The sequence below is a fragment of the Centruroides vittatus genome, unplaced genomic scaffold (assembly GCF_030686945.1).
Source record: "Centruroides vittatus isolate TY-2023 unplaced genomic scaffold, ASM3068694v2 contig_885, whole genome shotgun sequence".
Classification (NCBI taxonomy): Eukaryota; Metazoa; Arthropoda; class Arachnida; order Scorpiones; family Buthidae; genus Centruroides; species Centruroides vittatus.
The window spans coordinates 116947-132391 of NW_027122577.1; the positions used below are offsets into that span (position 1 = coordinate 116947).

Below are 15445 nucleotides of genomic sequence, written 5' to 3' on the forward strand. Positions count from 1 at the left end.
AAATCTTATAGAATGTGACATTAGCGTAGCTAGCATGGATGACACCCGGTGCGGATATCGTGGTGTCACCCTTTTTAACTCTTTTATAAAACACTATTGAATTGTAATATCTTCGCACACGAGCAACTTGAACACTATATCGAATATGCGATGTCGCGACGTATAAGTTTAGATTTAGAAAATAAATCATAACCATACATTAGTACTACCACGAGAGGCGGCCCTAAGAATATTTCAAGATGGGGAGAGATCTCGTGGCGTACATTACTTCTGACGCACGGATGGCTGTTGACCTTTTTTTTTTTTAGGCAATGACTAGTCGAGCGGAGCTTAGTAGGAATTGTTAAATACAGCCTTTTCTGTCCTATCGAATTTCTTACATAATTTTTAACTCGTTTTGAAACAGAGAAATCTTCTGCACTGAAGCCGGGCCCCTTCGAATTACGGGCCCTAGACATTTGCCTACTTTGCCTATTCGATAATCCGGCCATGAGTGCGTGCATGCACGCTGGCGGCCGATAGTGCTCTAAAAAATGTAATTTTTCATACTGTAAATATAATAGTCAACTGGCTCCTGCCGGTCGTTATCTAACTCCTTTCGGGGAGACCTTTTTGAATGATGTATAGTTAATCGGGATATGCCACCCCTAAGCTTTCTATATTTGATCTTGACAAACTCACATCACAAACAAACAAAATCGCATAACAGATGGCGCCACACACGATTGTATTTATTATATCGTAGTTAAAAACGAAAGTTATTTTCTAAATAAAATCTCACAACAGCCGAGAAAGTTGCGCAACTCGTTGCCGGGTTTTTTGACTATAAAAGAAAATTAAATCGTTCGTTTCGAGCAGTAGGCCCGTCATTTTTCTCCATTTCCGCACAAGAACAATAATAATATTTTGATTCCTTGGTGTAGAATACGTACACGATATTTTCTTTGTGGCAGGTAAACTCATAAAATTCGCTTATTTAATTAATATATAAGTTACTTTAACGTTTACGTAACTAAACTATAACACGCATATTTCATATAACCAACGTCAGGTAACCGCTTTTAAAATGGCGTCGGATAAACGAAATATTACGAAATTTAGTAAAAATTGCGCTGTCGGTCAATCGGAGAATACTGGACGAACGAGAGGAATGATTTGTTTTAGTTTTGGAGGTGGCGAGGTAAAGATGACGTTCGATTATAGAAAACCTTGCTTCTAACCCCTTGTGGAGAATGGAAACGGAGAGTGGTAGGGAATCTCTCGACCCCAATCCGTCGTCATTCGGGGGATAGAAGCGTAAAAAAATGCAGATATTTAGCCTTAAAATTCAAAAAGAATCCATTACGTCAATCGCATTCGAATTCGTTACGCGCTTTCTAATCTCCATAGATTAGAAAATTACAGCCAGTTTTTGTTATGTGTCATAAACATGTCTTATGTTTACGATTCGTAAAGATCATTTTGTATCACACCCATCAGTACTAAGGTGTGCGTGAGCATCGGAAATAAATAAAGCTGCGCCAACAAAACCCTTTGTGTTCGTGGCAAAGATCTACAGAAAATGGTTTGGGACGCACAGCTGCCGCAACGGAATAGTGCGTGTTCACAGGCTGTCCAAACAAGCGAACTGTGGTCTGAAGACCACGTGTTCTGTTGCCTAACCGGCTCGTAACCAACCCCTTGGGTGGTTCACGGTGTAAAGGAGGGAAAGGCCCTCATAGCGTAAAAGCTTCCTGTTGTAAAAGTTAATGGGAGGAGGGGAGATATGTGGTCCTAAGATCACGTGTTTTATTGCGTGATCCTTGGGTAAAGAAAGGATGGGCCGCGTTTTCGGAAGAAAAAAAGAGAGAGAAAGGGAGATCGCGCATGCTCAATGGAAGAAGAGAGACTTTTTTCGGAAGAATGGAGAGAGGACGTGTAGACGATAGAGTCGCGAGATTGTTTTTTTTGTGTGTGTTGTTTCTTGTGTTTTAGTGTCTGTTATAGCGAAGGGACAGAGTAGTGATTGGAAGGACTAAAATAAACTTTAAGTTCCTTGCATTGGAGTCATAGAGTGTGTGATTTATTTCTTTGAAGTTTCTTTTTGTTTTGTTCCTGCACGGGGAATACTCTAAAGATCGAGGCCCATTTTTGTTTCGACAGTATTATATAATAATAATGTGACACTAAAGGCAAATTCAGAGGAAAAGTAATACAAATTAGTATTATTATTATTTAGAAAGAAATACAGAATAATTAAAATAATTGTTAAAGTATAGGCCTAGTTAACCATCTGTAATAGTATGTCAGTTAAGAACAAGGTGCAATAAATCGCGCAGATTTCATGAATCACGTCAAAATGTTCTATAGTAACTGCTTAGATTATTTAGAAGAGTGGACGGTCCATTACAATGATATTGAACATTTTCATTGGGTTATATTAAAACAAGAACTTAATTGGGAAGATGTGCAAAAATCATTTGATCACATTAGCCAACATTTTCCAGATTGTAATATTTCCGAGAATGAACTTTTTAATGAAGTATCATTATTAAAACATATATATTGATAAGGAAAAGGTTAAATCTTGGGCATCATCAAAAATCTCAACAGAAAACAAATGGTTAGAAATATTTCATCATTTTGAAAGAAACTGTGTTCCATACAATAATGCATTAAAAATTGTGGAATACGTGCTGCCCTTACCAGGAACTAATGCCGCGACTGAATGCATTTTTTCTACCTTAAAATTAAGTGTTGAGACTTTGAAAGCCATATTATATGTGAAATATAATTTAACAAATTCTTGCAAAAAATTTCATGACATTTTTTTTTTTAAAGACAGCAATCTAAGAAAAAAAAATTCACTCAACTGAGAAATACGCGAAAGAATAGAGTTTTTAAAGATTTATAATAGTATATATATTTATTATATTTATAAATTTTACATGTTAAAATTAAAAAAAAATATATATAATATAATACAATTTTTGCGTTCTTTGATGATAAAATTTTGTTGCTCTAGAACAATTTTTTTTTTCAACAAGACAACCACTCCCTCAGTTAATTTTGTCCCGCTTCTCCAATGTTAAAATCTGGTCACCTTAGGTTTATTTTTTTTTTTTTTTTTTAACTCTTTCCACCCTGTGGGCACTAAGAGGGCCTCTTTTAGTAGGCCCATTATGGGTTCGGCCAGGCCCACAATGGGGCGACCGGGTGGTGAGGGACGGGGCCCGACATATCCAAACGGACCACCCCCCGAAAAATTCCTGGGATTATTCTACCCGTTCGGATTCGATCCCAGGTCCCCAAGACAGCAGCTGCCCTCGTTAATTTGCCCGCTTCTCCAATGTTAAAATCTGGTCACCTTAGGTTAATTAATGGAATGAATTATTAAGAAACATTATCAATACATAGAAATAAACATTGAATACTAGATCCTAATTTATTACGTGAAATATATTAGTAACAATTATCAATAACTATTCTAAAAAATTTATTGGACTGCAATTTGAAAAATAGACAAATTCCCACTGTTGCCCTTCCATTTATCAGTCTTTCTTTAAACTCGAGTATGGAGTTAGATAGATGAAAGACGGGACCAGATATGGAAACCTTGAGGCAGGAGCCCCGAGTAACTTATATACGAACTTACGATATAAATCGGAACTCATGTTATTTCCCTGAAAGCAGTTAATGCCCGGCACGACTATATTGTTAAAGGAAAAGTATGATGTGTAGGGGTAAGATACTACAATACTAATTTAAATTAATCATAAAATATATGATTATTTTAAATTAAATAAATTAAAAATTGTTGCCCGGCATTTGACAATGTCACAATAAATAGTTGCTCGTTCGAGTTATATTCTGTATATAAGTTAATCCTTCAAGGAGAGAAAATATGTCTTTAAAGGAAAAATATAATAATGAGATCTCGCGAAAGAAGCAAAAATAATAAGCCAATTAAATTTTTCGTAATAATCCAAAAGTCAGATTCGGTGAAATGCTGACCCAATTTAATAAGATGGCCGGGACAGTTAAGGCATCAGCCTACTGCTCCGGAGAACCCGGAGTAAGTCTCGGTAGTCGAGAAATCCCAAACATTTTTCGGGGATAGGCTGACCCACATATATCGGACTCTGTCCCTCATCATCCGGTTTCACTCATTGTGGACCTGCCGAACTTATGATGGATATTAGGAGGGCTTAGTGCTCACAGGGGAAGTCAAAAATGAAAAAGACCCGGTTTTATATAATTTATTATATACCGTAGTAATATAAATAATATATACAATGGCATTTTTCCCGCTCTATAAATAAAAAAATATGAGAGCGATTACATTTATCGGGGAACTAAAGATCATCCTTCTAGAACATAAACTACGAATGGCAAATATTTAACTGTTTATATCGATTTATCTAATTTTTTTTATTATTATGGTTATGTTCATTTCATTATATTATCATCCTTTTTTTCCCCAATTAGTTTTTAAGAATTTATTCTGATTAATTGAAATTTTTCATTTCTTTAATTCAGTTAATTTTTAAAAAAATAGTTTTTCGAAGTCTATAACATCGGCACACACAAATTGTTTTGAAGATAATAATGCCTAAATATAGGCTTATAACGCAGACTCAAGAAAGTTCATCTCTGACATAGATTGACAAGGCCTACCACAGGCTAGCTAACATTCATCTAACTCATAATTATTTATTATAATTTCCATTCGAAATTCAAAAATAAAATTGATTTCTTATATATTAATGTAATTTCATCTTTGATTATAAATAATGCCAGAATAACACGCCACAAAACAATTATAATCAGGGCTATGGAGTCGGTAGACAAACCTTCGGCTCCGACTCCGATTCAGAATTTTAGATGATCTGATTCCGATCCTGCCTCTAAATAGAAATTTAAAATATATTTGATTACATTAACTTATTGATAGAACGGTATTCCATCGTTACAAAATGAATCATCAATCTACTTTTTAAACATTTAATTAAACGAATCATCAGGCATTTTTATCGAAATTGAAAGTACGCCTTTTTTCATAGTTTTTCATTATCACTGCTATCATCATCATCATCATCAACCACACATTGACACAATATGTTTCCCCTCTGTGGTTATAGTAAAGTATTCAAAAACACTAAATTTAACCTGAGTCTTCGTAGCCATTTTATATGAGTCTTGTATTGTATGACAATAAAAATTTAGAATTAGCTAGCAAAAGGCATTAGAATATAAATTTCTGAAAGAAAAATCAATAGTAATTAGTGATATACAAAGATCGTGAAGTAGAAGAATCATCATAAGAGCTTGCATTACAAGAGGTTCTTATAAGTTAGATAAACACTCCTTTTAGGAACTTCATATAAAGTACAGTACGTACTGTACAGTACATTTAATTAAAAAACGGAGTCAGTCCATATTTACAGACTCCTCCACAGTCCTGATTATAACAGAAGTTTTCTATATTTTCTGTATACCAGGTAGTAAGAAAATCATACTTACTGTATGTTTGAACATACAGTAACCATTCTTTAATCGTTACTTTTGTTTAATGAATAAGTACAGATTCTGATACGTTCTATAATTATTACCCGCTTAAAGACTGGCGCATACTAGCAGCTATAATAGTGTATTGTATAGCACTATAACGCTATACTATATAGTAAACTCAATGTATCATTGAACAAATGAAGCCACGCGCACTGTAAATAAATTATAGTGAGCTATATAAGCTGTGTGCTGGGCTTTTGTAAAGCGCTATACTAGCGTACGTCATGCAAGTTTAACCCAAGGTCCTGACGGCCGGATGGCCGAGCGGTAAAGGAGGCAGCCTACCGCTCTGGGGGACCCGGGATCGAATCCGAACGGGTCGAATAATCCCCAGGAATTTTTCGGGGGGTGGTCCGTTCGGATATGTCGGGCCCCGTCCCTCACCACCCGGTCGCCCCATTGTGGGCCTGGCCGAACCCATAATGGGCCTACTAAAAGAGGCCCTCTTAGTGCCCACAGGGCGGAAAGAGTTAAAAAAAAAAAAAAAAAAAAAAAAAAAAAAAAAAAAAAAACCAAGTTTAACCCAAGGTCCTAGAATACTTGGGGTTTAACCGAACCAGCGGTCTCATTGTATTCCAGGGCAGAGTTTTTTAAAAAAGGGAGGAATGTCTATATAATTTATTATGATTCGCTTATATATTGTACTTTATATAGCCAATAAATGATATATGATTATAATGTAAAGTTCCCATTCAACGTCGCTACAGATTCTTAGAAATCGCGACGTTAATTAAACAAATTCACAATCCATTTCTATTGGTTGCACGAGATTTTATAAAAATGCAAATTAATAGAGAGAAGTACTGTATTTGTATAAAAATTAATTTTCAAAAATCATAAATGCATTAAAAGTGAATAATTCTAAAAATAATAAATAAATGAGAAGTTAAAATTCAAATTTCATCTGTAGAAATAAAAACTAACAACTAAGTACAGTAGAGAACCGAAAATCGGAATCAATTGGGGACTGGGGTTGTTCAGATTAGTGATTTGTTCCGATTACCGATTATGTACGAAAAAATCTATTAACCTGTCCGATGTTCAAATTTTTCTCCGTTGCGTGTCGCTTCGCGTTGAATTTTCGTCGATGTTAAGCCTAACGTAAATTTTTAATAATAATAATCGTGTAATAACCATTTAATAAAACATTTAATAAACATTCAAAATAATAATAATAATAATAATCAAAAATAATAAACATTTAAAAATCATAATTGTATCGTTAAAAATTATTTCTTTATTCTGTACAAACAAAATATATTGAAAATAATAATAATACTGTAATATTTTGGAATTTAATCTAATATTAAAAACGTACGAATGCAGAAATGAGTTACATACCTTTTTTTGTCCTTTTTTTTTTAACTCTTTCCGCCCTGTGGGCACTAAGAGGCCTCTTTTAGAATGCCCATTATGGGTTCGGCCAGGCCCACAATGGGGCGACCGGGTGGTGAGGGACGGGGCCCGACATATCTGAACAGACCACCCCCCGAAAAATTCCTGGGGATTTTCGACCCGTTCGGATTCGATCCCGGGTCCCCCAGAGCGGTAGGCTGCCACCTTCACCGCTCGGCCATCCGGCCGTCGAGTTACATACCTTAAAGTAGGCCTACAGTTTAAGAAAAAAAGTCCAAAATTGTCTTTTGCTTCACAGCTGAGAGTCGCTTTTTTGCCGCTAAATCACGCACACGTCTTAAAGACAGCAATTGGATAGCATCACATTCTTCTTGCTGTTCTATCCATTTCATAGCTGTCTCAAGGCCGTGAAAAGCTTCCTCGCTGGATGGAACTTTTTCAGCACGATCATCATCACTAGGCTCTTCTTCATCGTCGCAAGGGTCTTGGTCGTCGATGACACTGGCAATAATTTCATCGTCCGACAATATTTGATAGCCAGGGTCATCGACATAACACTTGAGCCAGTCTTGAATGTTTTCCTTGTCGCATTCTTCAAATCCAGGGCATTCTTTAGTCAGGTCAAACAGTTGAGATACAAATTGGCTCTTTGGTGGCTCTTCAGGTGCAATGATAGACTCATTTGATGGTAGGAGCTTATTCTAAGCTGTTGCTAGTGTAGTTTGATTGACAGTAGCCGAAGCTTCTGCTGCCATGTACACAGCATCCTTCAAGTTAATTTCAGCGTACATTTGCTTAATTGTTTTTCCATATTCTTCCCCAATCAGTACCATATGCAGCAATGCCTTTCTGTAATAACATTTGAAGCTTTCAATGACCCCCTGGCCCATCGGTTTGAGGAGTGAAGTAAGATTGGAAGGTAGATGTTAGGTGAAGTAAGATTGCTACTAGAGGTAGATGTTAGGTGCTGTCAATAAGGTGTTGTGTGCAACACAATAATTCAAATTTTGAAATATTGACACATGCATCCAGGAAAGAGACGGTTGACATTTGGACCAAGTTGAGATGGGCTATTGGCTGGAGCGAACGTGAAGAGCTAGATCCAGTGCGGCTCATGATTGGCCAACCGTCGGACTTACAACAAATAGTATATAAGGAGATGCTGTGGCAGAAAAAAGGGTTGCTACAACTGTCTTGCAAGCTGAAGCTGTGACTGTTGTGGAAGTGGTTGCCACTGAATGCAGCTTGTGAAGTCTTAAGGTGTCTTTCTGATGAACCAGAGAGTGGAAGACCTGAAGTACTCGAACTTTATGGTGTGCTTATCAACGGACCAGAAGCAGACATCGATATAAGAACCTTTATTTGAATTTTACTGGTGCCATTATTTATTAACTTATTAAAACACGTGCGACTAGAGATCCCAACGCTCTGATTGGTCAGCTGAATGACGTCAACCCACTGAAATGGGAAATGCTGATCGATTATATTTTGTGGTCCTCAGAACGAAGTCATGCTGGAATAGATTGTTTTCCTTTAGTTGTAGTATGGAGCGAGTATAATACAGTACATATAACATTAATAACGTGCATTATAAAAATACAAAAGAAATCTTTTGTTCACATTTAAAATATATCAGAATCAATAGATTTTCTTTAAAGTAATAATATATTTGTACTTTTATTAAAGTGTTGACTTATAAGTTGGCAAACTACATTAAATTATTATTTTTTAACTATATGATTAATAAAACATGCAAGCTAAATTTACAAATTTACAGGAATGTTTTTAAAATGGCTTACTTTTACTTAAAAAAATTACTAAGGTTTATTTATTTCTGTTTGAACGAATTTTAACTTCACACTTGATCTTTATGCACCTCTCAACCAAATTATACATAATAGATCATTTTAATAGTGTGATTACTTTTATAAATTTAAATACCTCGTATGCGTGCACAGATAATAAATAACAGAAAAGTTATACTTTGTGACAGTTATTATTCATTAAAAGTTCAAAACAAGATGGAATTTATAATTAAGACGAGCCATTTTTTGAATTTGTCATATGCACTCGATTTAATTAGTTGAAACAATAAAATTAACTAGTTTTGTATACCTCTGAAGAAGGAAATTTTCACAAATCTTGCTTAACAAATTATAAAGTTTAAATGTAAAAGTTATTGAAGAATTTTGAATAAAGACTATTCTTCATATATAACTCATATCAAAGAAAATTTTTGAAATGCTTCAGTTAGGATTGAGTTCTTTTGTCAATAGATATTTTTGTGCTTTTGAATGTCAGTTCAAAATCAGTGGGTTAAGAAAACACATTTTAAATTCACAGAAAGTTCATATATCTAGTTCCATAATATCTGTAAATATGTTTTAATTTGAAAAATGGTCATACAAATTTGACTAAAGTATAGTATTCCTGTATAAATTGTTGAACAATCAATAATACTGTATTTAAATTTCTTTGAATATAATAGTTATATGTTCTAAATAAGAATTTCCATAAAATACTTCATATTTAAATTATCATGATAATATTTATTTTACATTTCCATATTTCATATCAATATGAATGTCAGGAAAAAATAATGTTGCATTTGTACTGTAATATTTTCATAGTAAGCTATGTTTTAACCCTTTTTTTTGTTAAAATAATATTACCATACTAATGAATAACTATTTCTAGATGCCTCATATGTGCTGTATACCTGGTTGCTAGGAACATATAAAGTGAAGTGATATCCAGTGTCTATATTTGTTTCCACAGGATTTGATTTGAAAAGCAAACCAATGGATTACAGAATTTGTACAAAAAATAAAACATTTTAAATATTAAGTTAACAATTATGCATTAAAAAGAATGAATTATGTTTAGGTGAAAATATATATATATTAAATTGTTAACTAATCTGCCTTTCCAGTCAGGACATTCTGTTGTAATATTTTTTAAAATATTACATAAAAGTTTTCTGTAAGGTTAAAAATATATATTGTCTAATGAAATATGTACAAAACACTTAATTTGCAATTTAAATTTGTTGTTTTTGATGATTTTATTACAGTAAATGTACAAAAATGCTTTATTAAAATATGATTGAGTGAAAAGGTCTACCATCTTTAAAACTACTTGATAAAATAAATCAAATACGGTAGTAAATCCAATTAAATGTGTTCAATTTAATATCTGTAAATACAAGCAAAATGTAAATGTGCTAGTATACATGATCATTATCAGTATGGATCTCTAAAACACTTTCTCCTTTATTCTGCATCATTTTCTGAATGTTTTCCTTTTGTGCTTCGCTAGGTTTTTTTCATGGAATATGCTGAATCTCTCTTCTTGGATTTCTGTTTAGTTGATTTGTATCTAGTTTGCTTTGTAATATTTTTATTTGCAGGTATATTGTTGCAGGTAGTGCTTGAATTAATGTTAAATGAGGATTCCACTGAAATTTTTCTCAACCAATCATTAAGGAAAGTGTTTAGCTCACACATTTGTATTTTATTGAGTTTTCTTTTTTTCACTATTGCATGAACTGCATTTAAATTTTTTTCCAATTCACAATATTCAGACGATTGATCAATAGTTTTAGTTTCTTTACTTATGCATACACGATAATTTTCTACACTCTTAAAAAGTGTATTCGGATCATCAGCGAAAATGTCACAAGATAATTCATTTGTTGCATTCCTGTTAGAAGTTTCTCTTTCTATTTTGATTACAGCATGAATGTGCTTACACATGTTTAAACTCACTTCGTAATCCAGACATGTACATGAATACACATGTATGCACACATTACATTTGTTACATAACAACTTGCATTGAGTATGGTCTTCAATGTTCTCATTTTTTTTCTCCACCACATATATAGAATTTGTTATGCTTTGTGATTTTACTTGCCATTGTATACTGTCAATGACTTTGGTAATATCACAAAATGCTATTGCTTCACTTTCTTTGTGACTTTTATGTATTTTTGCTTGCCTGTGTGAAATAGTCCCCTTGCACATCTTTATGATGCGTTCAAACAATTTGTCACGAGTCATCTTTAACAACACATCAATACAATGGTCCACCCTCTTGTTCACTTTACCTTCCAAATAACAAGTTTTAAAACTCTATGCATGGCCTCCAAATACATGTTTGTGTTTATGCCAAGACCTTTTCTATAACAGTATGCCCACACTTTAGGACGAGAAGCATAAGTATGAACAAAATACTTTTGAAATTCTTTAGTTTCTTTTTGGTTTAATGATTGAATGAATTCCTTTATCAGATTTTCAAATTTTTCTGGATTTGGTTCTTCAAGAAGAACTCTTAGCATCTTGTACATAAGAGCTTGTGTAACCTTATCAGGGAAAGATGAGAGAACTTTTTTACGCCAGGCCCTATCTACATGCCATGTGCACAATAACTGATGTGTAGCAGGACCCATAATATCTTTCCACGCATTGTAAATCGCAGAGGCATCATCAGACATAAAAACAGTGGTTTCCAGTTTTCCAAGCTTTTCTCTGACGGCAGCAAAAAACAAAGAATATGAAGTTGTGTCTATTCGATTGCTTAAGCAGTATGCACATGGTAGACCACTTCCAAACTCATCAACTGTTAATATAGTACTAAGATAAAAATCATATGCAGTAGTGCCATGAGTGGAGTCCACACAGATCATCTGCTGTCCTAGCATCTTTAATAATTCTTGTTGAATAGGTAACATGATTATCAATATAAAATCTTCATTACCAAGTTTCTGTTGAGCATCAACTTCCCCTTGCTGTTTAAAATATAAAACTGGAGACTGTTCTAACGATTTCATTTTATCCACCCATAACTGCACACTGATCTTATCTTCAGGATGATATTTCTTCTTTTCCTGAAGGTTATATGCACACTTAATGTTTTGCAAATCTTTTCTTGTCACAAGATGAATGCGAGAAAGTTCATTACTTGCAGAATCTCGAATATCATCTAAGATTCTCTGCAGGGTGACTCCATTAGCAAGTTTTCCTAAAAAGTAAAGTATTGATAATTAATCATTTATTACTTTTTGCAAATCAACCAGTAAAATACACTTTACCTGCAATAACTGCTTTTTCACTATCAGACAAATGGATGTGTGCAAGACTGAGATCATGTCCACAGTGATTTTTATGGTATTTAACTATTATTGAATTTGATGTGATGAAAACCTCAATAGAAGCAAGACATATCTTTCCACTTTTGCAAGATTCCGGTGATTTTATTTGATGTTTCCCACATCCTTTTGGAACATAATTTCCTGATCAATGACATGTATAGATTTTTTTAATTCTGCCATCGGAAAGTGTTGTTGGACCATTACGTGATATAAAAGATGATTTTACCAACTTCTCTTCTTTATCTTTCCAGACAAAAAATTCTAGTGAGAGAAAGTACAATATTAATTAGTTTCTCAGATGAGTAACTTTTATACATTTCTTTTTTGTAACTTAAGCAGCTTATTGTAACTTATAAAATTAAAATTGTATTATTATTTACTCCAATTAAACAAAGACACTCCACAAAAAGTTCACTTTTAGGAAAACAAGTAAGAACTGTAATTTATAGTAAGTCTTGCAGCTACACATAAAACACAACTTATAAAAATCCAAACCGGCTAAAAACTAAAAAGTAGGTATAAATTAACTAAAAGTAACTTCTACCAAAAAGTAGTATTCTATTCACTGTTATACAGTGTTTAATCTTAATACTTGTCATACTACAAAACTTTATCTGTTAAATACACTTTTAACATTACATGTTTCAGATATACCATTAATTTAAGAATCGCCTATACTGAGAACTACTTTAAAAACACTCAAATTATGGTTTGACACTTAAAACTTACCTGACATATCATTAAACGTTAGCTGTTCTTCACATTCTTCATAGCCGTGTTTTTCAATACAGTGCTGTCTTAAACTTTCAATTGAGACACATGCCAGGTTCAAACATTCCTCACTTAAAGAAAATAAACAAGGCAAATTTTTTCCTAACTGACATGTCACAACATTGTGTAAAAGACGTTGATGTCTAATTAAGCTTTTCTTTGCCTTGTACTCTTTTTCACAAATGTTGAAAGGAAACATTTCGAATGCACGTTTATTTATATGTATACTTGAAAAGAAAAATCACAAATGAAAAATCAATTTAAAAATAGCTGTTCCCTCTCAGGACAATATGAGGACTAGACTAATCGACCAGCATTTCCTATTTCAGTGGGTTGATGTCATTCAGCTGACCAATCAGCGCGTTGTGCCATCCGGATCTCAAGTCGCACGTATTAAAACTGCCCCTAGTAGCAAATTACTTAGTATTAATCATTAAATTAGCAGAGTTATAGCCCAATTACTTAAGGCAATTGTTTGGTTATGTTTCTATATACATATTGGGCTTCACAATGTTTGATATACTAATATGTTATAATGTACCACCTTAAAAAATAACTCCAGTAGAGCAACGATCATCTGAAACAATTTGGGACTGCAGTTGTTCGGACAACTGATCATTTACAAAAAATATATTAAACACAAAACTGCAATGTATATATTTTCTATTACATGTCTTACAAATACATAAAGTAGGCCTACAGTTTAGGAAAAGAAGTCCAAAATTGTCTTTTGCTTCATAACCGAGACTGTTTTTTTTGCCTCTGAGACTCGTTTTTTTGCTGCTAAATCTTGCACACGTTTTAAAGACAGCAATTGGACAGCATCACATTCTTCTTGTTGTTTTAACCACTTCATAGCTGTCTCAAGGCCGTGAAAAGCTTCCTCGCTGGATGGAACTTTTTCAGCACAATCATCATCACTAGGCTCTTCTTCATCGTCGCAAGGGTCTTGGTCGTCGATGACACCGGCAATGATTTCATCATCCGACAATACTTGATAGCCAGGGTCATCGACATCACATTTGAGCCAGTCTTGAATGTTTTCCTCATCACATTCTTCAAATCCAGAACATTCTTTAATCAGTCCAAACAGTTGTGATACAAATTGGCTGTTTGGTGGCTCTTCAGGTGCAGTGATAGACTCATCTGATGGTAGGAGCTTATTCCAAGCTGTTGCTAGTGTAGTGTCCTTGACAGTAGCCCAAGCTTCTGCTGCCATGTACACAGCATCCTTCAAGTTAATTTCAGTGTACATTTGCTTAATTGTTTTTCCATATTCTTCCCCAATCAGTACCATATGCAGCAATGCCTTTCTGTAATAACATTTGAAGCTTTCAATCACCCCCTGGCACATCGGTTGGAGGAGTGAAGTAAGATTGGGAGGCAAGAAAACAACTTTGAACTTTCCGTTTTCTCTTTCCAGTGAAACATCTGAAAGATGACATGGGGCATTATCAATCAACAACAAAACATTTCCAGAATTCCCGGTTGTAAGCTGATGCATTTTGACTTCAGGGATAAATACAGTTTCATACCATTCTTTAAAAATCCTTGTATCCATCCATGAATTCTTTTGATTCTTGTAGGTAACTGGCAAGTTTTTTATTCCCTTAAAGCACCGCGGATTTTTAGACTTTCCTATGATTAGCAAAGGTAGCCTGTGTGTTCCTGTAACATTTGTGCATACCATAACAGTGACGCGTGATTTGCTTGCCTTAAAACCAGGTGCTGACATTTCATTCTCAGAAATTACAGTTTTTGTTGGCATTTTCTTCCAGTACAAACCAGTTTCATCTGCGTTGTAGACATTGGTTTTTTTGTAGCCCTCCTTATCAATCATGTTTTTAAAACACACTTTCAAATATTCAGTTGCTTCAGTATCGGCCAACAGTTTTTCAGCCCGCTTGTCCGATTGCCTAATTCCATGCCTAGATTTGAAACGCTTAAGCCAGCCATTAGTCGCTTTAAAATCAGCATTACCCCCTAGTTTCTTGTTCATTTCAAGAGCTTTTTCACAAATCATAGGGCCACTTATTGGTTGTCCTTGGCTACGTACCTGAATGAACCATGTGTAAACTGCAGTGTCTAAATCCTGGTTTTCTGCCATTCTCATCGTTTTTCTGTGCAAGCTTCCGCCTTCACTGTCAAATACACTAGCAAATTTTTTAATGGCATCACTGTTCTTTTTAATCCTCGATATTGTGGCCTTTCCAACTCCATATTCCCGAGCTAAGGTTTCTCCACTACTACCACACTTCAACTGCTCTATTATTTTAAGTTTATCAGAAACACTGAGAAAAACGACTTTACGTTTAGTTGCCATTTCGAACTCTTTAACAACTACAGAACGATCTGTTACAAATATAAAATTCACGGATCCAAAATTAATGTCCCCAATGAAAACGGATTTCGATTAACCACGACACACGTCCTGAAACAGAGTCTTCCAAAAAACACTACACAAAAATGCCAGTGCTGCCAGCTAAAACAGACACACCAACAAAAAAAGTATTGGAGTAGCCCAAAACATAGGCAAAGATTGCAGCGCCACAGCACTAGCAAAAATTTAAATTTGCCGACTGAAAATCGTTCCGATTACCGGAGTTCCGATTAACG

At 34.5% G+C, this 15445-nt stretch overlaps 2 protein-coding genes across 2 annotated transcripts; both read right to left on the reverse strand.

Annotated features, from left to right (window-relative positions):
• Window positions 1-11005: 11005 nt before the first annotated feature.
• Window positions 11006-13028, reverse strand: LOC136983777 (uncharacterized). Its single transcript, XM_067280624.1, has 3 exons — window positions 12788-13028; window positions 11999-12199; window positions 11006-11928 (listed from the first exon to the last, which is right to left on the reverse strand). Exons 1-3 carry the CDS (start codon window positions 13026-13028, stop codon window positions 11006-11008), a joined length of 1365 nt encoding a protein of 454 aa, XP_067136725.1.
• A 434-nt stretch (window positions 13029-13462) lies between these two features.
• LOC136983731 (jerky protein homolog-like) lies at window positions 13463-15260 on the reverse strand. The gene has a single exon (XM_067280554.1). It carries the CDS (start codon window positions 15150-15152, stop codon window positions 13533-13535), a length of 1620 nt encoding a protein of 539 aa, XP_067136655.1. The 5' UTR covers window positions 15153-15260; the 3' UTR covers window positions 13463-13532.
• Between the last annotated feature and the right edge of the window lie 185 nt (window positions 15261-15445).

Excerpts from the sequence above, each read along its gene's own strand:
- LOC136983777 (XM_067280624.1), bottom strand. The coding sequence starts at position 13,028 with ATGTTTCCTTTCAACATTTGTGAAAAAGAGTACAAGGCAAAGAAAAGC. Across the intron at positions 12,200-12,787 it reads AACGTTTAATGATATGTCAG|GAAATTATGTTCCAAAAGGA; the intron begins GTAAGTTTTAAG and ends GTCATTGATCAG. Across the intron at positions 11,929-11,998 it reads TGAAAAAGCAGTTATTGCAG|GAAAACTTGCTAATGGAGTC; the intron begins GTAAAGTGTATT and ends TTTACTTTTTAG.
- LOC136983731 (XM_067280554.1), bottom strand. The coding sequence starts at position 15,152 with ATGGCAACTAAACGTAAAGTCGTTTTTCTCAGTGTTTCTGATAAACTT.